The sequence below is a fragment of the Spermophilus citellus genome (assembly GCF_964194105.1).
Source record: "Spermophilus citellus genome assembly, chromosome: 5".
In the NCBI taxonomy this organism is placed as follows: Eukaryota; Metazoa; Chordata; class Mammalia; order Rodentia; family Sciuridae; genus Spermophilus; species Spermophilus citellus.
The window spans coordinates 137,299,667-137,326,442 of NC_138186.1; the positions used below are offsets into that span (position 1 = coordinate 137,299,667).

The window sequence follows — 26,776 nt, forward strand, 5'->3', positions numbered from 1 at the left end:
CCACAGCATGTTTTATGGCACCACATCCAGATCCTACAGATGGCCAGGGTTCAGTAGGGTTCACTTGCTAGCTGTGTGATCTTGGACATGTCATTAAAAACATCTCTTAGTGTGTCTGTTTTTCATCTCTCCAGAAGGAGTAGGTGACATAACGTCTTCCTGAGGTTGTAGTGAGGGAGAAACACAATAACATTTTTACTTCCTTAGACCAGTGGCTGCCGCATAGTAAGCCTGTGCAAGGATTTGATTCTTTAAAATGTTTCTGATCATTGAAAAAGAAGAAAAATATTTAATTTTTGAAGTTTTTGTTATCAGGGCTATGTCTAGTTCTCACACAGAGGCTCAGCCTTTCTTTGTAGGCATTGGTCTACCAAAAGTTAATAGCATGGCCTTCATTAAGTCTCGGCTCTGCCACATACTAGCCCTGTGGCTGGCCTTAGCATGAAGGGGAATTGAGTGGCCTGTTCCAGAATTCACTGTGTCTAGACAGTTGTTTGGCCTATTTTTTTCTTTTAAGAAAAATCAAACAGAAGAAATGAAACCAAAATACAATTTTACACCTGTGAGATTTGGCTACCCCAATTCAGTCCAGTCTTTTGATTTTGAAAAATGAACCCGGTTCTTAAATGCACTTTTTTTTGCATGAATATTTCTTGGGAAGTAATGTGCATTGTTGGTTTTTTTGATGATGTTGTTTTTTTTGTTTGTTTTTTTTTTTTTTTTAGACCCAGGTGTTCCTTAGAACCAAAAAGTTTCCTTCAGTTTTGACTTTTACTTTTACTCTGTTTGTCTCTTTCTTGACTAGTGATTTCTGTTGTTGGATTGGAACCAAGAGTTGATATGTAAAATATTTAGCAGTTTCTTTAGCAGCCAGCATTGCATAAAAATGGTTGTAACCTGCAGTGGTCTTATTGCTCCAGCAGGGTCTCACAGCTCCCCACTGTGTCTTAGGGAAGCTCCAAAAGGGCCCAGTGTGGGGTGGAGAGGTGATTATTATCAACCACTGTGGAAGAGTTTTTAATATTTTAACAGCTTGTGCATTTTTTGATGTCCTAGACATGTTTCCCACATTAAAATAGCTCATTAACCTCTTCTGATATCTAGTATTTACTGCTTGTAATGTGGATTTTTAACAGCAGTGTGTTTTATTTTCCTATAATTTCCAATGGTGTTGTCTTGTTCTTCTCTTTTCATACCCTATTTTTTGTTTAGTAAAAGTGATGTCCCCTGTGACTTACTAAAATTATTAAGCTTTGTCAATAAATCAGTGCTCCCCTTTTGATGTTTTTATAGAGCTTTTCATCAGAGGCTCCATGGTGATTGTTTTCTGTTTTATCATTTTTGAGCCCTGAGGTAGTTCCCTGTGTCTTTTAGGGAACACTTTCCCATTTGGGTCAGGACAGAATCCCTTCTTCAGATCTTGTGAAGGTGAAGGTCAGGTACAGGTGCTGCATTGCGGCCCACTCCCTTGAGCCCAGGAGGTGCCCAGCAGTGCCCCTTCTCAGTTCTATTCCTGTGGTCCTTCCAGATCTGGCGGGGCTGGGGGTGCTACGGAGCAGTGAGGGGAAGCCCGTTGCAGTGGGCTGCACTTAACCACAAAGAAGACTGAGAAGCAGCCGCCCTGAATGTCTTTCCAAACCCAATAGGGTTTAGTGACTCAGTAGGTCCACGAAGATGATTTTGTTTGGAATCTTGGAACAAATTGGTTTTAGAAAAAGAAAAAAAGGATTCCTCCCATGTCTCTTCAATTAATTCAGTTTAATTCAGCACAGTATGCGTAATTATAAGCCCTTTTTGGATGATTCATGCCCTGTTGTGGAATTGGACATTTAGAGGCTTTTATGGAATATAATTTGATAGTCTTCTTTCTCTCATCTTCTCTACCTGAAGGGATAAATAGCTCATTTCCACCATGGTGGAAAGATCCATTAATAAAGAATTCTGTAGATTGGCTTTCAAGTTTAAACTCTCATGCTTCTATGGTTTTGTTTTCTCTCCTTCAAGAATTCTCTCATAGGGGGCTTATATCTTTAAAAAGTTGAACGCCATTTTGTAATGTGCCAGATTCTTACTGGAAAAACCAGGCTCCAGTTTTTCCTCCATTGAAGTCTGTTTATTTTGATTGTTAACTTGAAGTGATCTTCAAAAATCTTTCATGCCTGAGGTTAAGTGTCTTGGAAGTTAATAATCTCTGTATTCCTCGATCCTTTGAATCTACTTATTCTACCCAAACACTTGTTGTTGATCATTTTATATTTAGTTAACAGTTAACCTCATTTGAGGGGAAAAAAAATAGTGACCAGATGTATCCCATTTCTTTTGGTTTTATTTTTTCCTTTCACATTAAGAACATATTTTGTAGTCTTCTGGAATATTAGCTGAGACAGATTGTTGTGTCTTCTTCATTTTGTCCAATACACTGTCAATTGCATGCCTTTCTTTCAAGATTGTAGTAATTTCTCCCATTTGCCAAGTGCTTAGTACATGTCAGATGCTAGGATAAACATTTAGAAAATATCTTGTAATCCTTACATGTAAATTGGTTTAGCCAATATTATACTGACAGAGTAGGGATTTGAATCTGGGCCTCTCAGCTGTATTCCAGAACTCGCTATCTGGATCCAGACCCTATATTTTATATCAAGAGGCAAAAGAGATCAGGCCACACACTGGTGTGGCTCCTATCTCTCAGTGTGGTTTTGGGTATATGAGGGCTGGGTCTCAGTTTCCCCATATTAGAGACAAACTCCTTCATGGCACTGTTTCAACACTAGAAAGCGAGCAGGCATTTGAAGGTTTTGGTTTCACTTTTGTCATTGGCTTAAAGGAACACAAAAGAGTCAAAACAATCTAAACAGATATATTTGGTCAATTTTTATTTTAGGAAACTTGAAAACTATAGGAAACTCCTTAACAGTATTATTTTTCATGCAGGTAGTTGGTTTGCAAAGGAGGATAGTAAGAAAGAGAATCTTAATAAAATGCTTGTGGTGGAAATGTCTCACAGAACAAAACACTGTGTTTTCCAAAACATATTGTGCACATTCAGACTAACCATTTCTTGCTCTTGACACTGAGCCAGTCATTGGAGCCAAAATGTTTTTGCGTTTATTTTAGTCTCTATCACACATTAAGTAAAAACCTGGATTCACTTTTCTAAGCAATTCACAGAATCAAATACAGATTCACTCAAATGAAGTTGCTTTTATTCCTCTTGGACTAGAATCATAGGAGATGGTATGTTCTATGGCTGGTAAACACTGCAGTTACCCCTTTTGTCAAAAAATAACAGTGGATCTCTGGGCATAAGTCAGCACAGAAGATTCAGCAAATGGAAGTGGAGTCTCAAAGTGAAGGAAGTAAAGTTGGTACTAGGATTGGAATGGTGAAGTATGTGTCTAAGGCCTGCTTATACTATCAAGTCCAAAGACATGCAGAAGTCACCACAAATACAGGAAGTTTAGGTTTTTTAGTAATTTAGAGTTATTTTTCTGAGGAATAATGTAGGAGCATTGGAAAAGAACTGTGATGAACAAGTAATATAACTTGTAGTAGGAAATAGAATGGAGCTATAGTGACAGAGTAAAAGTGCCAGGTGTCAATGGAATATATACATAGGGCAGGGTAGAGTTTGGGTTTAAAAAGAACTGTATGTGGCAAACAGTCAGACACAAATAATTAAGTAATTTCTATTATTTTACTCTAGTTTGGAATTGGAAACCTTACCATTTCATTTGAGCCTGTCTTGTGACATATACACAGTGATTGTATTTCAAATGATTATTAAACTCTTGGGAATATCTGAGATTAAAGGAATGTTTTTAAGGTGTCACCAACCCCTCTCCCTTTTCTTTTAATTTTATTATTATTATTATTATTTATTTTTGGTGCTGGAGTTGGAACCTTGGGTTTTATACATGCAAAGCAAGTGTTCCACCACTGAGCTACATCCCCAATCCCTAGCCTCCCCTCATCTACCCTTATTTATTTATTTATTTATTTATTTATTTATTTTTGCAGTGCTGGAAATTTAACCCAGCTCCTTGTGCATGCTAAGCAACACTCTACCACTGAGATACTTCCCAGCCTCTATCCTATTATCTGGCTACACAAAACTACTTTGAGCTCTGGATAATTTAAAAAGAATAAAACAAACTGGTGTTGGTTTATACATTTGGTTTGGTAAAATCAGATGATGATCTAAAACCTTGAGACTGATTGAATGAAATGTGGAAAGAGTTATAGTGACTTTTTTTTAAATGTTGAAAGATTTTTAAAAATTTAAATTTAAATTTAAAAATGTTGAGAGATGTTTCATATGAAATGATAGGAGAAAATTTGCTGTGTGGGCCTAACAGAGCAGAATCAGGACCAGTAGGTTTTAGCTCATGTAAAAATAGATTTTTGACCTTGTAAAGTGACTTGATAACATTTAGAACAATTTAAATTTTAGATTAGACTAGCTGAAGAGGAAAAAAAATCAGAATAGAGCAAGAGGAAATGATTTTTAAGAAAACTGTGCCTCTGTAACAACATCAGAAAACATCTGATGCTTAGGAATAAATTTAATAAAAGGTGTGCAGGATCTCTAGATGAAAATGGCAAAATATTAATGAGAGCTTTTAAAAAGACCCAAAGAAATAGAGGTATATGCTGTACTCATGGATTGAGAGACTTGCTATTGTGAAGACATCATTTCTCATTTGTTTTTCCAAGCTGATTTTAAAATTTCCATGTAAATGCAAAGAAGAAAGGATAGATAGCCAAGGCAATCTTGAAGAAGATTACTTCATAGATATTAGGACACTTACAAAGTGATAGTGCTGAGGTCAAGAGGTCAGTATGTCAAAATGAAAAACCTGGATGGAAACTCTGGCACTTCATTATAGTAGAAAAAGGATGGTCTTTTCAGTAAATTGTGGTTGAGCAGTTAGAAATCCATGTGTGAAAAACACTAATATTTATTCTTACCTCATAAATACCCCAAACATAAATTCAGATGGATTGTAGATCTAAATGTAAGAAATGCACATAGAGTGTTTATAGAGGAAAACTGAGTAGACGTCTTATGACTTTGGGGAAAACAGTATTTCTTCAGTAGACATGTGAAGCATTAAGCATACAAGGAAAAAATAATAACCATTATTACAGTTAGGGACTTCTGTTTTTCAAAAGATCCTATTAAGTAAAAAGGAAGACTCAGAGTGGGAGAGAGATTTGTAATGTGTTTTTCCAACAAAGGAGCCTTACCTAGGGTATACTTAGCTAACATCTGTAAATCTGTGAGAACAAGAAAAGACAACCCAGTGGACAAAATGGGCATAGATCATGAATATGCATTTCTCAAGAGCTTGTCGTTATGTGGACCATAAGCATCTCACAGATATGCTATTCAGTGAAACCAGTGATCTCAGTTAACTGTAGTTCCAAAATGTTAAATGAATTGACCATGTTCGTAGTCAGGGAAATAGCTACCCTTGGTGGGAACCAGTGGGGTTATAAGAATGTGCTGGCCACCTTCTTTTTGATCTGGTTGTTGACTACTTGGATATGTTTACTTTGTGAAAATTCAGTGTGCCTTTCTATAAATCTTATTCTTCAAGGGAAAAAAAAAAAAGCTTACTTGAATATATTTTTAGAGAGAATGCATGCAAAAAAAAAAAAAAAAAAAGGGAAAAACCTAAACTAAGTAGCCATTTTGGCAAGGATTTTTGATGGACTTGAAATATCCCCGCAGCTGACCTGTATGTGATGGGAGTCTATTGTGGAAGAGTTGCCTTTCTTCTGCTGGCAGTCTGAGTCAAGAGTTCTAAGGACAGAGGTCATTTGCTAGAGAATGTCTGTTTTTACAAAGCAGCGGCATACCTGTTTGATTTCTGAAGATCTAGCATGTAAATAGAAAATTCTGAAAATTTAAGTTTGATCTGCGCAAGTGAAGAGTCACAAAAGCATTTGCCTTTCTGCTTCTTTATTTTCGTTGCAGTAATTTCTTATCTCCTTTCAATAAAAAAAAAATTAAGTTGGCTACATAAAAGTCACCCTGATTAGTAAATTAGAAACAAACCAAGGTGGAGTCAAAAGGGGGAACAAGTATAGTAACCAGCTGGTGAGCACAGTTGCTGCCCTTGGGCCTGCAAACTGGCAACTGTTCCCTCTATGACTTCTGAGGCAGAAAGAGGAACAGTTTACCAAGGTGAGAGTTACTTTCCTTGTGGCACATTTCTCATCTGTAGCATTCAAGAGGCAACACTGAACGACATAATGAAACATGGCTTTAATAATGGATGCTGTAGCAAACATGTAAGTTGAATGTGGTTGATTTTTTCCAGTGACCTTCAGTAAAGACAAAGGAGATGGTGATTGTTCAGTGACATGATGTTGAAAAGAATCCCACTAAACTTCCTCCGCTTTCCACAACTTCATCATCTGGGGGACATGCATGGCATTTGGGGCTTTTTTGCTGCTTTCAGAGAATGATATCCCATTTGTTTCAATTGAGCAGGTGCCCGGGAGGAGCCTACTGTACAGCAGGCACAGCGTAGGTCAGCTGTCTTTCTGTCCTTTAAGTCCCCAATTCCATGTCTGCCCTTGCGCTGGGAGCAGCAGAGCAAACTTCTTCCAACTGTTGCTGGAATCCCTGCGAGTAAAGTTTCCAAATGGAGCACGGATGAGGTATATTTTATTTTCTTGTCTCAGGCAGCAGGTATAAGAGTAATGACTTATGGAAGTTGACACACTGAGAGTAGATAGGGTACTGTTTGGGTTTTTTTCCCCACTACTCCCTGTAAGAGAAGGAATTATTCTAACAGATTCCTAAAACATCTGGGTTAAATATTTTGAACCTGTAGCATTTGAGTTTTTTGTTTTGGTTTGTTTTTTAACTCAGAGATTTGGCATTATTTTTGACAGGTGTCAGAATTCATACAGAGCTTACCTGGGTGTGAAGAACATGGAAAGGTGTTTAAAGATGAAGTAAGTATTCCATTAAATTGCTATTAATGTCATTTAATGGGATCAAAGCACTGGAGTGCATCCAATGGGGAAATACATTGAATTGGCAGAATCGAGAAATGGGTTATGTTGAAATTGACAAATTGACATATAGTTGTCTAACAGAGAGCAGTAATGAGTTACGTAAAAATGTCTTGGTAGATGAGAGCCAAAGGAATGTTTGTAAGTACCATTTTATTCTGCACAGGAGCATTAGACTCGTTATTTTAAAAAACACAAAACTCAATAGCATACACTTATGTAGCTCATAACATAAAAAGAAGCCCAAAAGAGAAATATGCAACATTTTTTTAATAAAGTGAAATTAGTTTCCATTATTTTATTTTCAAATATTTTTCTAACAATACCAAGATTAACTATATTTGATACTTACAATAAATAATATTACCATTATTGCTAAAAACAATCCCTTACCTCTTAAATATTTCTCATTATTATGTATAATAATAGACATTTATCACAGTCTGCTTTGGGAAGATTATTTTATTTATTGTTTCACCACTTCTCCAAAAATTGAATATAAGGGATGATTAATAATGACCACCCGGACTGAACATTAGAATAAGTAGGAATTTGCTTTCTTACAACCCTAGAGGTGATGCAGTCAGAGTACAGCAGGAAACCCTTTTCACCAGAGATTTGTAAAAATAAGCCACTTGCCTGTCATCTCTCCTAAGCAGAGCAGTCCATTAATGCTCTGATTTTGGTAGTGTGTACTACTGCCACACGCAGAAAACAGACTGCATAATTTCAGAAGGCTTTCTCCAGCACCTGCTGTCTACAGTTAAACTCATGCACACCTTGTTTGCCTCACGTATAGACCTCAGCTTTTAAGACTAGCACACTTGCAGCTAAGAGCATTGCAAGAGTGTAAGGGCAGCTGAGAATTCAGCAACTGGTTGTAGGCCTCATTAAACTGTTAGATATAATTATTCTTTAGATGGATGCCAATTAAAATGCACAAGGATCTAATTTTAAACATCCCCTTTTTTTTCTGGTTTATGTTCCTACTGAAGAAAAGTTTTGTCTTCTTTGTAGCTGATTTCTAGCTGCCAGTTGCTCATTTGGGTTTTTTTCCCCCTAAGTCCTGTCTTTGTGTAAACTATTCTGAGTGAATTTTCTATCCCTGCATAGCCTTAGATTCACACACTAGAGCCATTGTGCTTTCTTTGAAAGAATCATGTGGTCATTACCTTTAAAAATGATAAATATTTTTTAAAATAAACAAGCAGTCAATTTATTTTGTAAATTCTATTTTTTGATTCTGTTAATAGCTAGATAATCCATATAGATTTGCTGTATTATATAGTTAAAGTAAGGTTTGATTTCAAACTCAAATTGATATGGTATTTCTGGCTGTGCTGGGAATAGAATACAGGGGAGCAAAAAGGGGCAGAGAGACCTGTTAGGAAGTTGTTGCATGAATCAACGTGTGAGATGATGGTCCAATCCAGGGTAGTGGTGCAGAGAGAGGAAGAGGGTGGAATCTGTGTTTTTAAAACACACCTAGTTGCAGATCATGTCACTTCTCTGTTCAGGTTCTTCCAGTATCTAAGTAAAATCCCATGTCCTGACAGGGGTCTGCACCCTGACACCCCTTGCTGCCTGGCCTCGTTGTTTAGGCTGCCCATCACAGTTCCACACGCCAGCCTCCTTGGTCTCCTCAGACTGTCCAGACATGCTCAGGCTCTTCTCTGTCTAGAATGCTCTTCCTCCAAATGCTCACATGACTGTCTCCTTCTGCTCTGATGCCAGCTTTTCAACTGGTCCTGCCCTGACTGTCTTCCTTGAAATCACCATCTGCTGCTACTCGAGCATCCCCGCTCAACTGCCCACTCATCTCCCCAGCCAGCTCTGTTTTCTCAGAACACATAATTGCCTTCTAACTTACTAATTAATTTGCTTCCTTATTGTGTCTGTTGCTTATTGTCGTCTCCCACTCCTGGAATGTAAACTCCACAGAGAGGTTGTGCTTGCTTGCATATTTTGCTTTTATCTGTTTTATTCTTTGCTATATGCCCCGTCCTCAAAAGAGTGTTTAGAATATAATAGGTGTTTAGAATGCTTTCATTGAGTGCATATACTAATACCTTTATACTCTGAGAAAGACTCCAACGAACTATGTCATTGTGGTTTACAGAATAAAAGCATTGGGAAGGAGGGAAGAACAGTGAAAAAGAAGGAAGAGGTCCTGAGTTCCTAACCCTTCTTCCTTGTTTAGGGCTTTAGCACAACACTTCATCTATAGAGTCAGGCCACTATGTGTGCATTACAAAAGCAAATCAGAAGTAAGCCCAGTAACACAGTGCAGTGATCACTGTTCTCACAATGCACTTCCTTCCGTTTATGTCCTTCCACTTGAAGTTCATTCTAGAGCCACACATCAGAGCAGCTTGTATGAGATAACACAGAGTTAGGCACTGGCTTCAAGATTTTTTTTCATTCTAGCACAATCTTATAAATAATAATCTACCAAAATTTAACCCTTAACTTCAAATCCCAGCCTCTCAGTTCTCCACATGTTCCTTTTCTTCAGTCACCTGTCATGTTAAAGTCTTACATAGACATTGAAGGATATTCGGTGGCTGCTGCAAACCTCCAGTAGGGTCCAGAATTGGAATCAACTCATCAGTCTCTTGTGCGCTCCTTGGGATGCAATGTGTTACTTGACATTTTCATTAAGGATCTAGAAGACTTCTGTCAGGCTGTCCCTTCTGCCAGGGTCTTCCTTGATTGAGTGAAATGTTATCAGCCCTGCCTTTCTTCCTGGCCTTCTTCATAGCACAAGCAATTGAAACCAGAGCCAAATTTCCAGAACATGGAATCCGCTTCCAACCTGGCAGTCCTTCCGTCTAGCTTACTGCAGCAGATGGTTTTCTTACTGAGGTCAATAAACCTTTTTTTCCACATAATTATTACTTGAATTTGAATAAGATGACTCTAGTTCTTAATAGTTAAGTACATTATATATACTATATAGTCAATTTAGATGAACAGGGCTTTTTATTTTTAGAGAAGAGAGATCTTAAGAAATGGCTATTTTATTATGTCAGCCTTTGTTTACTGAACTCTTTGCAGAATTCAGGGTTATATCGGTTTGCTAGGGCAACCATTACAAACAGGTAAGTGTCCAAAATGACAGAAATTTATTATCCAGTGCTGGATGCTGGAAATCTGAAGAAGGCTAGAAGTCAAGGTGGGGCAGGGCTGCCTCCTCCTACAGACTTGAGGAAGCAGCCTCTCCTTCTGACTTGCGGCCACTGTTCCCTGTTTTCCCTCTGTGTGTATCTGTCTCTATGTCTGAATTTCCCTCTTTTTTTGTGGACACCAGTCATGTTGGACTAGGGGCCCACCCTACTCTGGTGTGACCTCATCTTATTACATCTGCAATGACCCTATTTGCAAATAAGGTCACAATCTGAGGGACTGTGGGGGTTAGAACATTGGCACATGAATTTGCAGGGGACATAATTCAACTACATAATGCAATATTGCTGTAAGAAGTTTCTAACGCAGTCTAAGAGGGAAAATGAGTGTATTTTACTTTTTATGCAAAGGGATAAACTAAAGAGGAGTGAATTAATGTATTTTAAGGTGGTGGAATGCCCCAAAAGTTGAAAGTCATGCAAAAAAAAAAAAAAAAACTATAAAATCTCTCCACCAAGAACATCAGACAACATCTTTGTGGCAGTGTGTCTTTGAACCAGAAAGTGCTCTCTAGACGAATAGGCCGTTTATCTTAGAAGTAGCCCCGAGAGAGGAGGGTCTTTCTTACTGTTGTCCATGTGGTAACACTGCTGATTATTTTTCTTCTATGTATGTAAAGACTAATTATGACTATGCTAGAAGTAAATGTCATCCTTGTCACCTTTTTCCTTCATGGTAGAGGACAAATTAAAAAAAAAAAATGTTAGCATGTAAGCTGAATGCTTTCTCGAATTCCTTGGCTTATGTCCACATTGTGTGCTTATTATCTTTAATTTAAAAGTCTGCTGAACTAGATGTGGGGCACCCTAGGTTTTCCTATGTTCTTCTTGACTAGGCACCTAACTCATGGGAATCACAAGAAGGGATGGGCACTTTCATTTTCCTGTGGGCTCTGCTTCCAGGCCACATTTGAGTGGTCTGGGTTAGGTAATATTGGGAAATGCAGCTGCACACCAAGCCTCTGTGTAGCTCCTGTGTGGAGGCCAGCAAGAACTTAACCTTGGATGCTTCCACAGCACAACTCCTGGCTAATTCACATTCTTCTGTTTCTTCCCCATATTTTAGCAAATTGATGGAGAAGCATTTCTACTCATGACTCAAACGGACATTGTTAAAATCATGAGCATTAAGCTGGGCCCTGCTCTCAAAATTTTCAATTCTATTCTGATGTTCAAAGCTGCAGAGAAGAATTCTCACAATGAACTTTGAAGATGGTGGATTCTGAGGACCATCAGCTTTCTGCTTTAAAGCTCATGTTTTATTCAAAGCACAAGGACGGATATAACTCCTAAGCGAGAAGTCTCGAAAACTCAAAAGAGCAACACTATCTGATATTTATATTCCTCAAGAGACAATATATATGAATTCTTAGGAAAGTGCTTGAGCTTTTAACCAGGTACTGTCTAACAACAGTCATCTTTTGGTTCTGTTCACTGAGCTAAATTTATCTTTGTAAATCTTTTTGAGGCTGGGGGGTGGGGGAAAGGGGGACCTCATTAATTATTTATGGTAAGGGGGGGCAGGGTAAGAACTTTGGCATTTTGTAAACATTGTTGAATTCTCTTTCATGTACACTTTTTTCTTTTTCAGTACTTTCAGAAACCTTTTTATATAATTGAATTTCAACTTATACCAAATTAGTCAAAACCTGGCTGAGTCTAGCCAGTGGGACTGTTACCTGTATTGTTCATTTGTGCCATATTTTGAATTGCAACATGATGCTAAGTATAACTTTGCAAGTCATGGTATTGCCTAACTGCTTGTCATCATTTGTTGGGGCCGAAGAGTTGTAAAAATTACTTTTCTTCAAATCAGTGTTTTTACTTTTGCACGCATTATGTGAAATCTTAAACAAATTACTTTTCACCAGCATCTTTACTATAATTACCAAAAACATGTATATAAAAGAATGGAAATGAAAAATAAAATATATAAACATAAATAAATTAGGTAGCATATCTGAGTGGCATCAGTATCATACATCGTGGTGCCTGTGTTGTTTACGAGAGTCAGATGGTTCCAGAGGAATGTGTGGTTACATTGCAGTGGGGGGCTGTTTGTAGGGCTCTTGAACTGTTTATGAGATTATCTTGAGCTTTTCTCTAATTGTCATTGAAGTAGCTTTTCAGCAATGAAAGGCTCATTCTGTTGGTGGAAACACTAATCCATGAAGAGCTGTCTCCAGTCTTGAGGTGTCCTCCAAACCCAAAGACTTTCTTCAGGGTTGGCTGAAGAATAAGTGTCTAGGTTTTATATTGCGGGCCTGGAGTGAGGGAGCCGCACCCTCAGACACAAATGTCTGTGCTCATAGGTCAGGGAGGTGAATCCCAAAGCAGTCATTCAAGAACCTCCCTTCTGGAAGGATTCCCCTTTCTGTAAAATACTTTGCCTCACTATCTGAGCATTTGGATGCACTTTAAATGAAAACCCTTGATTATCTATAAACTGATAGTTGGCAGTGTTTCTTTTGTAAGAATGCATTTCTAAGGGAAAAAGTAAATTATTTTGTCAGTCTTTCGATGTACTTTTGAATTCCAGGATTAGACATTTATTCAAGGACTATTTTAAAAATAGAAAGTAAGTTTGTAGCATGCTGTCTGAATTCTGATGAAAGTCCCACCCCTTTCCTTAGTTGCTCTCATTTTTTTTCCTGATGTAGAACTTCCTTTAATGTGCCCTGTTGGGATCTGTTAGCAGTCCTTTGCATTTGTCATGATTTAAGGTAAAAGAGGGTCAGTGACATCTGTAGTGTCCCATTCATTTCTTTGCATGAATCTGATAAATAAGTTTTCGTTGTTGGTTTTTCCCCCGTTTTTATGTTCTGTTCAGAATCTGTACATTCAAGTTGCACTTGTTATACGTGATATAAATGAAATAAAGTCTTAATTACAGATACTTTTTTATACATGTATGATTTTTAAGGAAGCTTGCCACACAGGAGAGGTAGAACAAGATCAGGGACAACATCAAGCATAAGGGTTGTTGAGACAGCCATGTAGGGGCCGGGAGGTAGCTCAGAGGTTGAGTGCTTGCCCGGCAACATGAGGCCCTAGGTTTGGTCCTCAAGACCACAAAAAGGAGGACATGAAAAAGGGCATCTATCTAATAAATCTCTAGGATTAGGATTTAGTATGGTTTGTCAAACTATGTCCCAAGATATGATGAGCAATAACAACAACAAAAAATTTAAAATTACATGGTTTTGTCAAGTAGGACTTATACACATCAGAAATTTTTCATTTCTAGTTTAAAGCGTATGTTGTAATGAGATTTCTAAATCATACTTAACACATCCAATCTAGACAGTGTGCCATTGTATGGTAGAGGCAAGGCATATGCATCATTGGGGTGATACAAGATTCCATGGAAATCTCAACACTCTATCCCTGAGGGTGTAAACTCAAGGCCAATCTATGCAACTTATGATATCCTCTATGAAAATTAAAAAAAAAATTAAAGAGCTGGGGATGTAGCTCAGTGGTATAGAACCCCTGGGTTCAGTCTGTAGTACTGCAGAATTGCAAACAAACTAGTTTTGTAGCTTTTCCCTGTGTAATATTCTAAAAAAAAGTAAGACTACACTGAGTCTTTTTAGACCCAAGCAAGAGTTCTTGTGCCACCACTGTTGGGAGCAGAGTTCTCATGTGGGACTCTGGGCAGTAGAGAGTGGGCATGCAGCACTACTCCCTTGGGAAGGAAGCAGTAAAAGGTGGACACAGGACACAGCAGAAGCTTGGCCAGCAAGATCATCTGGCAATACGAGACCTCAGTACTACGGTACCTTTGCTCTCAATAAGTGAGTGAAGGAAACCAGCCGCTTGGGACCAGACAAGTCATCAGGGTAAGAGAACTACAGGTATGTGCCCCTTAAAATGTTCAAGTTCAGGATGTTTACAAGTCAGACCAAAGACAGGGAGGCTGCCCACAGACCATAAATGTGCAGCTGAAAATTGGGCACATCAAATTATGTGCAAGGCCATATCCTAACTGGAAGGATTTGAGTTTTCCTGAAGTGCGGACTATCATTTTTAAAAACTAAGGAGGGCACCCTTGAAAGTAAAGCTTTGACCATGGAAATTTTAAAAACACAAATCAAAATAAAGAAAGAATGTGTTAATTGCTTCAGTAGTATTTATTACAGAATTTTGCAAAGAACTTAAGTTTGAGTGTAAAGATTGAAGGTATTTAGATTCATTAATATCTTTGATTTTATAGATGATATTATAATACTACCTCTACCAGAATCCTAAATCAAAACAATTTTTTATAAAGCTTGTCCCAGAGATAAATTCTGATACAATATTTAATAGCTGTTAAGTAACTGGGGGCTGAAATCCTACTTCCCTTTCCTTTTTTTTCAAAGAAGGGAAACAGGAATTATGCGTATCAAAGATCAGTGTCTCTAGGAAGTTGAGGGTTTGGGACAGTCTTCTTGGACACTCAATCCCAAATACATGAAAGGTAGCTACTAGAGCCGCCACGGCTGTCACACAGTCATCCACCTTTGTGAGCTTCTCTTTGTCTAAATATAAAGAAAACTCACAGACGTCGATATTGAAAGGGTTTTTAACTTCCAACACAGGCGTGGACACTTGAACCTGTAAAAAAGAACAGAGTCACTACCCCATGATGGATAAAGTAGCTAAATAATCAAACACGCCTGAACTGAACCATAAAATCACAATGAATGAGCTTGTTACAATGTAGCATATCTACAAATATGACAAAACAGACTTCCAAGTGGACCATTGTGGTGCTTTTAAATAAATTGCCATATGGAGGTGTAGAATGGCAAACCAGTGGCCATTCACACACGTACCTTCTCATTCACAACTGCAAAAAGGCTGGGATCATCCCCAAAAACATCTGGGAGGAGTAAACATGTGGCTGTCATCTTCATATCTGTCAGAGCAAACATGTTGGTATCTGAGTAAAAATAGGTTTCCGACAGTTGTAAACAGAGCTGGTGTTAAAACATCTGGACTCTTACAGTTAGGTTCCACAGAGAACAAGCTAGCCTTAGAGGAATGCTTCACAACCTTTTATTTAAGTCAACATGTAATAAACCTGGAGACCTCATGGTTTGCTTTCCAGGTAACTTCCAGGAGAGACAAATTCTGTACCCTGCAGCTTTCAGGATAGAATTTGTGATTTGTATAATAAAACTAACAGGTTACTAGTTCCCCCAACATAATTTCACAGTATTGAGTGTACTTTTTAAATCCATACCTCCATTTTTCCCCATTTGAAAATTTGTTTTTTCCCCCACATCAATGTTTCATTGAATTGTACTTATTACCAAAGCAGAGCTTTCCTAATTATCCTGCATTACACAGATAACAGAGACCGGCTCACCCCACCCCAGGTTTACTAACACTTCAACATATCTTCATCTGTGTACTCTTTCATTTTTTCTTGCAATGCAATGTTGATTGGATTGTCCACAACTGAAAAAGCAGTCAGTATTTTTTCTGAATAGGATTCCAAAATGTGCCTTGTTTTCTTATAAATATCTGTTCTTGTAAGAAGTTGGAATTCTCTGAATATCTGATAAAAGAAGAAAGCAATATCAGATCATAAGAAAAGCACACACACACATATACTTCCATGTCTCTCTCTCTCTCTCTCTCTCTCTCTCTCTCTCTCTCTCTCTCTCTCTCTCTCTCTCTCTTTTTCTCTCTCTCTCATATATATATAATTATATACATATGTTATGTAAGGAAGTAAATAACTTTAGAGTTAAGCTTTGAATGCTGATTTAAAATACATACTAATTATTTTAGTAGCTTTGGTAGGGAAGTAAATACTTAAGATGAGGGAGGAGAAAAAAAATGAAAGCCTAAAATGAATAAGAAAAGATAAATAATGGACATGACAAAATTCTAAACCTATAGAATTAAAGCTTTGGGGAACACTTATTTTATGGAATGACGGGTTTTCCATTTCTAGAATTGAAAGTAAAATTATTTAAGAATTAAAACTTTGCCAGGCATGGGGTACATGCCTGTAATCCCAGCAGCTTGGGAGGCTGAGACTGGAGAAAAGTGAGTTCAAAGCCAGGCTCAGCAACTGCAAGATGCTAAGCAAATGAGTGAGACCCTGTCTCTAAATAAAATACAATATAGGGCTGAGGATGTGACTCAGTGGTCAAGTGCCCCTGATTTCAATCCCTGATACAAAAAAAAAAAAGAAAAGTATTAGATGCAGGGCCAATGAAATGATGAGGATTCCAGAGTATGTATGTTGGCTCCTGGGTTACCCAGCTAGGATTCTAGGACCTTACATTTCTCTAGGTAAACACCATTGTTATGTTTTGGCAGTGTCCAACAAGAGGTAAAAGAAGAAAACTTCCGGACTTTGGGAAGCAACCCTTGGAAAGCTCCTAACCATAGCATCTTAAAGGGGGAGGGAGTACTTTCTAGGTTGGAAGATCAGAGATCTTCCAATTTAAGTCAAAACAATTTAAGTGCAGAAGATTAGACTACAAAGTCAAAGCAAAGCCAGTTTGCCTTTATGAAGGCTCCTTTTTCTCAAAACCACCTTTTGTTTCCATTTCCTAAATTCTACCCCTCAGAGAATTCCACCACCACTGCCCCCTCACTCTTTTTGTTGATATTAGTAACATTGTTGACATTTTTTGTTGCCATTGAGTAACATTATTCAGATTATTAGCTATCTACATTACTATGCATTAATTTAATCCTTGCCTTCCTTAAAATTGTAAAGAACAATTTATGCACTGTTCATTGGGCCTCACTGTTGCTTGGGTATTTTGGTAGGTCACAAGATGCCCCAGGAAGGCAGGGAAAGGGGATACTGGGGAAAGAAATCGACCAAATTACATTGTTGTATTATATGCATGTACAAATAAGTAACAAGAAATCCCACTATTATGTATAATTATAATGCACTAATAAAAAATGGAAAGTAGGTAAATTGCCCAAAGATTAGGTCTGAAAGTTGTCAGAAGGCTGGAATGCACTTTCTTGTAGAGACCCATGGTGTGGGTATGTGGCTGCCCAGTGAACCGCTAATCTAGATTAATACCCTTAGAAAATGGTTCTCTCAGCAAGCAGACAGAAGTAAAAAAGCATTCTACCTGAAGAAGGTAGAAAATGCCACTTCCTTGGGCCCAAGGCCTAGGAGTTTTTTGTTTGTTTGTTTGTTTTTTAACCATTTTGAAATAATTTCAACTTCACATTAAAGTAGAAGAAATAATAGAAGCTCACAAATGTTTTTCATGTAAATTGCCCCAATTTCTGATCCACTTGAAGAAAAAGCTGTAGACATGCCCTCCTCCCATATCCCTTGTTTTAGTCAGCTATTTTGCTGCTGTGACTAAAAGGACCCAACCAGGAGGAAAAATTTATTTGGGGGCTCATGGTTTCAGAATCTCAAACCATAAACAGCAGACTCCATTCCTCAGTGCTCAAGGTGAGGCTGATCATCATGGCAGAAGAGTGTGGCAGAGAGAGGCAGCTCATATGATGATCAGGAAGCAGAGAGAGAGACTCTACTTGCCAGATACAAACATATACCCCAAAGCTATGCCCCCGATGCCCTACCTCCTCCAGCCACACCACACACACCTTCAGGCACCACTTAATAATCCCATCAGGTGATGATTTCACTGATTGGGTTAAGGCCGTCATAACCCAATTCTTTCTTCTCTGAACCTTCTTGCACTGTCTCACACATGAACTTTTGGGGGACACCACATCCAAACCATAACTCTCCTTAAATACAAGGTCACTCAAAATCTAATCTATAGGTCTCAAATTATCCAGCTGTTCCAATCTTGTTTTTTATGGGTCCAGGATCTAATTCAGGATCACAGGTGAGAGTTAGGTTCCTTTACTCTCTTCATTCTCTAGTCTGAAACAGCTTGATGTCCCTGGCATTTTTTAAAGCAGTGGCTAATCACTTTGTAGGACATCTCTCAATTTAGGTTTACATGATATTTCTTCATGATTTATGCATATGGAGCAAAAATGCCAGCGTTTCTCACTGTGTCAGCAAGTACAAGGTGGCAATCAGTTCTAGTGTTGGAGATATTAACCTTTATTGCTTAGTTGAGATGGAATCTGCCAAGTTTGTCCTCTGTAAAGTTGATTTACATGTTGTAATATTTTGGGGGGAAGTATCTTGAGTTTAGGTAAATAACTCCTTCCTCATGTAATATTCACCAGACTCAGCATCCATTGATGATTCTGGCTTCTGTCAGCTGTCACTATGTCTACTGCCAAATGGCAATTTTCTTATTCTACCCTATCTAAATTTATTAGTGGTTTCTATTGTAGGGTAGAACTTTCTTTTCTTCTACACTTATTTACTTACATATTTGTTTATGTCACTATTGACTAATAAATTACCATCAAATGATTTCAAATCTGATCCTTAAATTATTTATATTTTGTTGTCTCAAGTTGTCTAGGTTTGGCCAGTGGGGAGTTGGTTTAAGCTGATTCCTGTGTACTCTTCTTGTATATTTCACTAGTCCGTGAACACATCCTTAATTTCTAGCTCTTTTCAGGCTCACCTTGGTTTTTGTTTGTTTGTTTGTTTGTTTGTTGGGTTTTTTTGTTTTTGTTTTTTTCCTAAATTTTTTGCTCTTGCCTTTGAGTCAGCCATTTCTCCCAAGAGCCCTGGTTGCCGCAGTCTTGGCTAATATTAGCATTTAGAAACTAAAATTTCAGCTCTAGATGTACTCCTTACTACAAAGGTGGTGTTACACTAGAATTTCTTATAGCACAAAACTAGAAAATATATTTATATATATATATATATATATATATATATATATATATATATATATATATTGCAAAAGTTGTCAGAACCAAAATGGAGTCACATGTGTCAAATGCTAAAAAATAACTAAATAAATAAAACCAATAGCTGAGAAAAAAGGACTCACATGCATGTATGCCAGATAACAAAAAGTATCACAAAACGCCTCTGAGAACCACAACCTTGCTCAAAGGTCACACGACTTTACACAAAAATACTTCTGCAAGAACATCTGTCCAACAGCTACCTCTCAAACCTCTGACTGACCCCACCTTTGATATGGATCCTTGGTAGCCAGTGATTATTGTTTCAAAAACAACTTATGCAATCCTACTCATGTTGCTTTTATAATATTCTTCTTACGTTAATGTCCTTCAATACACAGGGTTCACCATTGCACATATACACATTCTCAGATAAATTCATCATCTTTGGAGAATCTCCCTTTGTTATTTAGGTTGACAATCTATACAGATGCACACAGAAAAAAACATACAAACATCTATACTGTATATGTACATATAAATAGTAAAAGCCATGAGGTTAGATACTTACTTTCAATTCCAATCTAACACCTCAGGGCTTCCTCTAACCTTCCTTTTTTCCATACTTGTCAATTTTCAGTAGTGAAAAACCTAGCCCTCATTATCCTCAGTGTATTCACTTATTGGCACAAACCTCCCCCATGTCCACACAGCTAAACTCCCAGCTGTGAATGGCCTAGTGCAGAAAATCCTCCTTTTCTACCAGCTTTTGTCCCACAGGTTATAAATCTTAATCCTTTTTCATTACCAGATTGAATAATTTCTATTGATCTATCTTTAAATTCATAGACCCTTTCTTCTTTGTGTTTTCTAATATACTATTAGGCCCATCCAGTGAAGAATTTATTTCAGATAAATGCTATTTTTCATTCTAAATTTAAATTTGGTTCCTTTTTTCACATATTCAGTTTCTCTGTGAGATTCTCCGTGGTGATGATGCCTAGAATTCACTGATTTTACCATGTTCCCGTACCCTTTAGTAACTGGCTTGACAGGACAAGCCTTTAAAGACTTGGCTGTGGCATCAGTTAAAGGGCAATACTTACAGGGCTAGGACAGGTATCCAAATCAGCACCTAAAACATGGTGCTATTTCTTTCTTTTTTGGTGGTGCTGGGGATTGAACCCAGTGCCTTATGCATGTGAGGCAAGCACTACCAACTGAGCTATATCCCCAGCCCAAATGTGGTGCTATTTCTTGCAAAGCCATGACTTCGGTCCCAGAATCGAGAGGTAACAATCAGAGTGGCACCACTCTCTACGCAGTGATCCACCATAGGGAGTTCGGATTAAATTGTGTTCTTTCAAAGGAGGCTAAATTTTGTTCTGGCAGGCAGATAAATTACCAGTTGTTTCTTCCGGTCCTGTCAGACTTGATTTTTATCATTCGTTTGGGCAGGTCTATTTTGGGTTTTGTCCTTAGTCACAGGGCAACATTAAGCTTAGGGAATGATTATCACTCATAAGGCATGGACTTTTCTGCAGTGTCAAGTGTATGCCTGGGGGCTCAGCAATTCTCTCCACTCAAGGCAGAGTTCTTATTTATCAACATCGTGTGACCTCTGAAATCAGCTTGCAATCTTGCAACAGACTTTCTCTGTAAAACACCATCGAGTCTCATCCTGTGCTGTCCAGTGCTCAGACGAAAACTCTGGGGGATCCCCGTATGGGCATCTATATACTCTCCTCCAAATCAAATACCAGCTGCTCTTCATTCCCCCAACTCCTTCCCATCCAGTTCAGTGAGACCACCATCTTCTGCTTGGCTTCCACCTTTCTAGGCAGAGGTCCAGAAAGTGACCCTGCAGCAGAGAACTGAGGTACATCTTCTGTGTTTTCCTTTTACCAAGGATTGGAATTCTGCAATGCCTGTTAACTGATGTCTGAAAGCAGCTGCCTCATCTAATGTTCTTCCAGTTCCATCCACATTTATGAGTCTAGTACTCCATTATAGCCAAAAGCAAAACTCAGATTCTTTAAAACTGCCTTTGAAACTATTAGCATTCTTCTTATGTACTTCCCTTGGTTTGCTTTTGTTGTTGGTGGTGGTGTTTTGTTTTGTTTGCTTTTTGAGACAGGGTCTCCTTCTTATGTTACCCAGGCTGGCCTCAAACTCATGGGGCTCAAGTCATCCTCCCACCTCAACCTCCCTCCAGTGTGACTGGGAACACAGCCAGGTGCCACAGTACCTGGCTTTCACTTAAGTTATTAGAGAAGATGACTGAAATAGCTTCTCCAGAAGATGAAAACTGTAGCATCTGTAAGTATTTGTTAGAAAATGTAGATGTTTAAATTTTGTTTAACACTCTCTTCAACCCCCTCCTACTGCCTTCTACCACATCCAATAGGTCCCAGGGACAAATTCCAAGTTGATAATATTTTAGATAGTCTAATAAAGTGAATCTAAAAAAATTTTTAATTTTTAAATTTTCTGTTGAAACGTTTTTTTTTTTTGTTTTTTTTTTTTGTTTGTTTTTTTTTTTTTTTGGAGGGAAGGAGGGTAGTACAGGAAGCAATGGAGAGTCAGTATTAATTGCCAGGACCACTTCCTCCTACCGATGCTGTCTTCCTCTGCACCTGTATCCACGACTCCCAAGCTCCATATGGTTCAAAATGGCATGGGGTGTGTGGAGCAGAGGATTGCTACAGGGATAGCTGATAGCAGGTATTTGTAAGTAAGGTCACCTTTAATTTTAGGAAACACAACAAGGGCTTTATATATTGCAAATGCCAATTATGCAGGGTTGAGTTAGAGCAATGCTTCCTGAAAGGAACTAAAAATGTTTTATTCTTTTGTTTAAAACAATATAGAGACAGTCATTACCAAAACCGTCCCCCAATCCACATGTTGGACATACAAGGTGAAAAGCCTAAGGAAATACGGCGGGAAAACATACCTAGGGTACAGCGAGAGACTTGGACAGAGCCCTAGATCTGTATTCTTTGCTTCTGGCTCAGCCGTGATGGGCCTTGGACTTCCTATCATCTGTGGCACTTTGAAAGGCTTCTTAACCATAATTCATCTATTTTAATCACTAAACCTCTGGTGGGCTGCTCTCCAAGGAAGAACCCGAGGCTGTGACATCAGTGTTCACAGCAGCCTTCGCAACCACCAGCTAATTCCTTCAGAATCAAACAAACACTGCTGTGTCACACACAGGACTCTGCCAGGCACTTTAGGAACTATTGATATTCAAAACATGATCCCTAGTTTGAAGACTTCATAAACCATCAGTTCATCAGGTTTGTGCTTTAAAATTATATTTTGCAGGTGTGTCGATCTGGCTAGTGGCTATTACTGTTCCTAGCAACCCAAAGATTCAGAAAAACAAACAAAACACAAGATAGGGTGGCTGATTAATAATTTAATTAACTTGCATAAAGCCCTGAGAACATATCTGCTGCTGAGTAAACACATAGATATTTGCTATTGACATTATTATTAAAATAATACTTATTGGCAAATTCTTGTTTAGGGTTTTCTTTTTGAAAAAGAATATGTAAAATGTTTAATTTTCAGTGTGGTTGATTGAATTCTTCCATGAAATGTGTTTCTGGTAAAAGTTTTGATGAATCTTTTGTTAAAATAAATTAAAATGGTGGTGAATAACCTTGAATAACCACCCTAAGTAAATTCAATACAAAGGTATTAGAATTATCCATCAAGCTTCATGTGTTTTTAAGATCGCTTTATGAAATGATTCCTTTACTCAGAATCTACTTTGTTGTGATCAATGTTGCATACTAAGAGTCTCTTAATAAACTATCTTAATTATCTAAAAGCATGCAAAGGGGAAATGATCCACACTGTCAAATATCCCTAGTAACGATCCCCCAACCTCCACAATACGTCCAGGAAATTCTCCAGGCAGCTGGCGCCTATTATCTGAAGGAGCTTCCTGAAATTTTTGCCCATCAGTGGTCGCACATCCACCCTAAGTATCACATCCACTATCTTGCTATGTTGTGTCATTTACTATTCTAAGAGGAAAGAAGGGGAAATCAATTTGATGCTGTAATCAGAGATTGTTACAACCAAATAAGAATACCTGATAAGGGCACTTCAAGAAAGGAAACATTTTAAGAATGTCCTTCAGAGGTGCTCTGCTGCCAATCATCTTTCTTCTTACTTCCAAGGTCTGGTTCATCCTCTTGTCAATTTCTGTCCAATCCTTTTCTGTTTTCATATATTCTTGCTGAAACCAGTTAATATGTTCATCTACCTCAGAATCTAAACACACAGATTCTTCCTGCAAAATATTTTCAAAATATCAATGAATCTCATGTTTCAAGTGGCAGGTGATACATCATGAAAACCTGGATTACAGACTGTTATTGCATGCCTTAATAATGTACTCCTAAAGGGAGCATGGCCATGTGTAATTATACTTGACCTTGAACTTAGGTAACCAAGGGAGAGTTTTAATGAAAGCAATAGCTCATTAGTTACTTACCATGGAATTATAATCTGAGTTCTTGACAGACCTAAAAGTTTCTTTAATTTCCATTTACCCATTTATATGGAAATCTAGATTATCCAGAAAGTTCACATCTAACAGGGATATTGTTTATTTTAATGCATTTAAATTTTAGAAGACAAAATGTTATGAAGAAATTTTAAAAACTGGTTTTTAAATTAAGGGTGTATTATTGCTATTGCTTGTCTTTTTATTTTTAAGTGACTTTCTGTAGCTGCAGAACCAGGCCATAAAATCCAAATTCAGAATAATATCAGCAGATTTTTTTTGTGATGCTAAATAATCAAACTATGTTCGTGCTATAATGAGTATACTGAGTGTGGTAGGAACAGCTAAGAAACACCTCACATATTCTTTTTGAAAATATAAGACAATCAGCTTTGAGTAAACTAGAAGAGAATCTTTTTAGAAAAATTAGTTGAGAGCAACTTGGCTGAACTGTACTTGAATGCAAGTTGACCAACTCCAAGCTGATCAGAATGTGAACAGTTGTTACATGTAAATAAATGATGAAAAGATGATCAAGAGTTTAAAATGCTCTTACATCAAAAACTTTATAAGCACATTGGGAAAATGGCAGATAGATCTAATTTCTGTGAACTCAGGATGACTAGCAAGACATAGACCAAGAGAACAAATTCCTAGAAAAATATGATTTATCAGAACAGATGAAAATGAAATTCCTACAATCTTACATGAATTTAATTAGAAGACAAGGAAAATCCCAATGCCTAAAGGTTCTACAGATAAATTCTACTTAACTTTGGAAACAGTGTTCCAAATTTATGCAGATTATTTCAGGAAATCAAGAAACAAAAAAAGAGAGGAAGGAAAAAAAATGCTTTCCAACCCATTCCACTGATGCTTTTTTATTTTGGTAATGGGGATCAAACCCAGGACCTCACTTCTGCTAGGCAAGCACTCTACTACAGAGCTACACCCCAGACCCTCTGCAAACCATTCTATAAAACCACAGTGATGTTGATCTTCAAGGTCAAAGAACAGTATGAGAGGAAAAGTACAGGTCATTCTCATTTATAAGCAAAGTTGCGATTACTAGGAACAACTAACTTGGTTTTATCCCTGAAATGCAATGTTGGTTTTGAGATAGGATAGAAGAAATAATGTCAGTAAAAGGAGACAAAAGGAGACCAAAGGAAGAAAGCTCTGTACTTGAGTTCCTCCCCAACCCAGGTCTCTCTTCCAGGCCTGTCACTTCCAAGTTTCTGGGAAATCTACACATCAGTACTCACAGTCTTAAATTTACTAGAAAATAACTTATGAAAATTACCCTTTACACTGTTAATTAACCCACCGATACATGCATTTTTAGAATAAGTTGAGGAAAGGGAGATATGAACCTATAATATAGGGAACTTTCCCAGTATTAATCTGTTAATCAGGTAATGCAAAAGATATCAACCTAAGGATCCTGAAAACAGCCAGACCACTGTAAAGGGTCTTGTGACCACCAGCCTGATGTCATCCCCACATACCTTCCCATGCCCACTCCTCACCAAGTTTCAAAGAGCAGCCTGAGATCCCTAAAAGGACTTCTTCGTAAGATAGCCCACTTTCTCCCTTGAATGTGTATGTTCTGCTTTTCTTATATAGATCTCTTGTGTGTTGCAATATCTGAAGCATGCTGAAATTCTTTCCCATCATACATGTCAAGGATCCTGGTGTCTGGAGTTGAGGTTATTATCTTTCTGGTTCCCATGACAGTTCAACACTAGTAAGAGCACTCTATTCAACTAAAGAAAAATATGATTGTTTTACCCATTACATTTCACATGCTATCATTCTGCGATGTCAATTTAGGGACTACTATTATAGAAGAGTTGGGGGTAGAAAAAAAGTAGGTTTTGAGAATATGGTATATGAACAGCTGTGTGATTTTACTTGGATTATCTAAATATGTTTAAACATTATATATCATATTAACCAATAAGATGAAAAGAAGAAGCATCTCATAAAATTCAACATCCTTTTTTGATTAAAAAAAACTTGTCAAGATAAAAAGAAAATCTTAAAACTGATAAAGTTATCTACCTAAAACCTAGATCTAACATTTTTTTTTTGGGGGGGGGGTTACCAGGGATTGAACTAAGGGGCACTTGACCATTGAGCCACATCCCCAGCCCTATTTTGTATTTTATTTAGAGATAGGGTCTCACTGAGTTGCTTAGTGCCTCACAATTGCTGAGGCTGGCTTTGTACTGGAGATTCTCCTGTGTCAGCCTCCTAAGCCACTGGTATTACAGGCATGTGCCACTGTTCCCAGCCTATCATAATTTTTGATGGTGAAATTTTAAAAGGATTCTCTTAGAATCAAAAACAAGACAAAAGTTTGTCTCCTACATTCTTATTCAACCTTATGATATGAGTATGCCAGAGTAGTAAAAGAAGAAATAAATGTAAGGTATAAAATTTGGAAAAGATAGAACAAAAATTGTCATCATTCAGAGATGATGTGATTGGGACTAGTGCTATAGCTCAGTGGTAGAGCATTTGCCTGTCGTGACTGAGGCCCTGTATTCATTCCCCAGCACCACAAAGAGAGGGAGGGATGATGTGATAGTTTAAGATAAATCTCAAAATAATTCATACTTAATTTATTATAACTGAGAGTTCTCTAGAGTCATGGAATACAAATATACAAACAAACAAAATGTGATTTTTCACAATTACAAAATACACCTATAAGGTACCTAGAAATAAAACTAATGAATGATGTGTAAGACCTTTATGAAGAAAATTACAAAATTATTAGAAAATATTAATCAGATCTAAATAAGTGGATAGGTCTACCATGTTCACAGAAAGCAGCAATATCATAAAGAAATCACTATTTTCCAAATGGAGCTATAGATTGAACAAACTCTAGTTTCACTATCAAAAACCAAAAAAAATTTTAAGAACATCATAAACTGATCCTAAAATTTATATGAAAGATTTGAAAGCTCAAGAGTAAACAAGACCCTTCTAAAGAAGAATAACGCCATGATGGAATAACGCCATGATGGGAAGGTATCAAGACATTTTACAGCTATGCAGGTAAGGAAAGCTGGTATTCTTGTAGGGATATTAATAGTGCAACATGGCAGAGCTTCTGACTGAGCCAGGGAGACAACAGAGATGGCATCACTAATCCCTGAGGAAAAGAGGAATTGTTTTATAAAAAGTGCAAGGAATGTTTTATCCATGAGGGGAAAAGCTTCTTCATGGTTTAAGAACTTCAATGATAAAC

The 26,776-nt window shown here is 37.7% G+C and overlaps 2 protein-coding genes across 10 annotated transcripts in view; one reads left to right on the forward strand and one right to left on the reverse strand.

Annotated features, from left to right (window-relative positions):
- The window catches only part of L3MBTL3 (L3MBTL histone methyl-lysine binding protein 3), a 109,453-nt gene extending 96,349 nt beyond the window's left edge, over window positions 1–13,104 (forward strand). For 7 of the 9 annotated variants that reach the window (XM_081295823.1, XM_081295829.1, XM_081295828.1 and 4 more), the window contains 3 exons: window positions 6,500–6,672; window positions 6,910–6,972; window positions 11,284–13,104. In XM_081295823.1, coding sequence (XP_081151949.1) covers window positions 6,500–6,672; window positions 6,910–6,972; window positions 11,284–11,427 — 380 coding nt within the window. In that variant the 3' untranslated portion in view covers window positions 11,428–13,104. The remainder of the gene's footprint in view (window positions 1–6,499; window positions 6,673–6,909; window positions 6,973–11,283) is intronic. The other 2 variants (XM_081295830.1, XM_081295822.1) reach the window with 1 other exon arrangement.
- A 1,359-nt stretch (window positions 13,105–14,463) lies between these two features.
- The window catches only part of SAMD3 (sterile alpha motif domain containing 3), a gene marked incomplete at its 5' end in the record, with an annotated part of 50,702 nt that continues 38,389 nt past the window's right edge, over window positions 14,464–26,776 (reverse strand). The window contains 4 exons of the mRNA XM_081296546.1: window positions 14,464–14,816; window positions 15,038–15,120; window positions 15,594–15,765; window positions 23,098–23,298. Coding sequence (XP_081152672.1) covers window positions 14,532–14,816; window positions 15,038–15,120; window positions 15,594–15,765; window positions 23,098–23,298 — 741 coding nt within the window. The 3' untranslated portion in view covers window positions 14,464–14,531. The remainder of the gene's footprint in view (window positions 14,817–15,037; window positions 15,121–15,593; window positions 15,766–23,097; window positions 23,299–26,776) is intronic.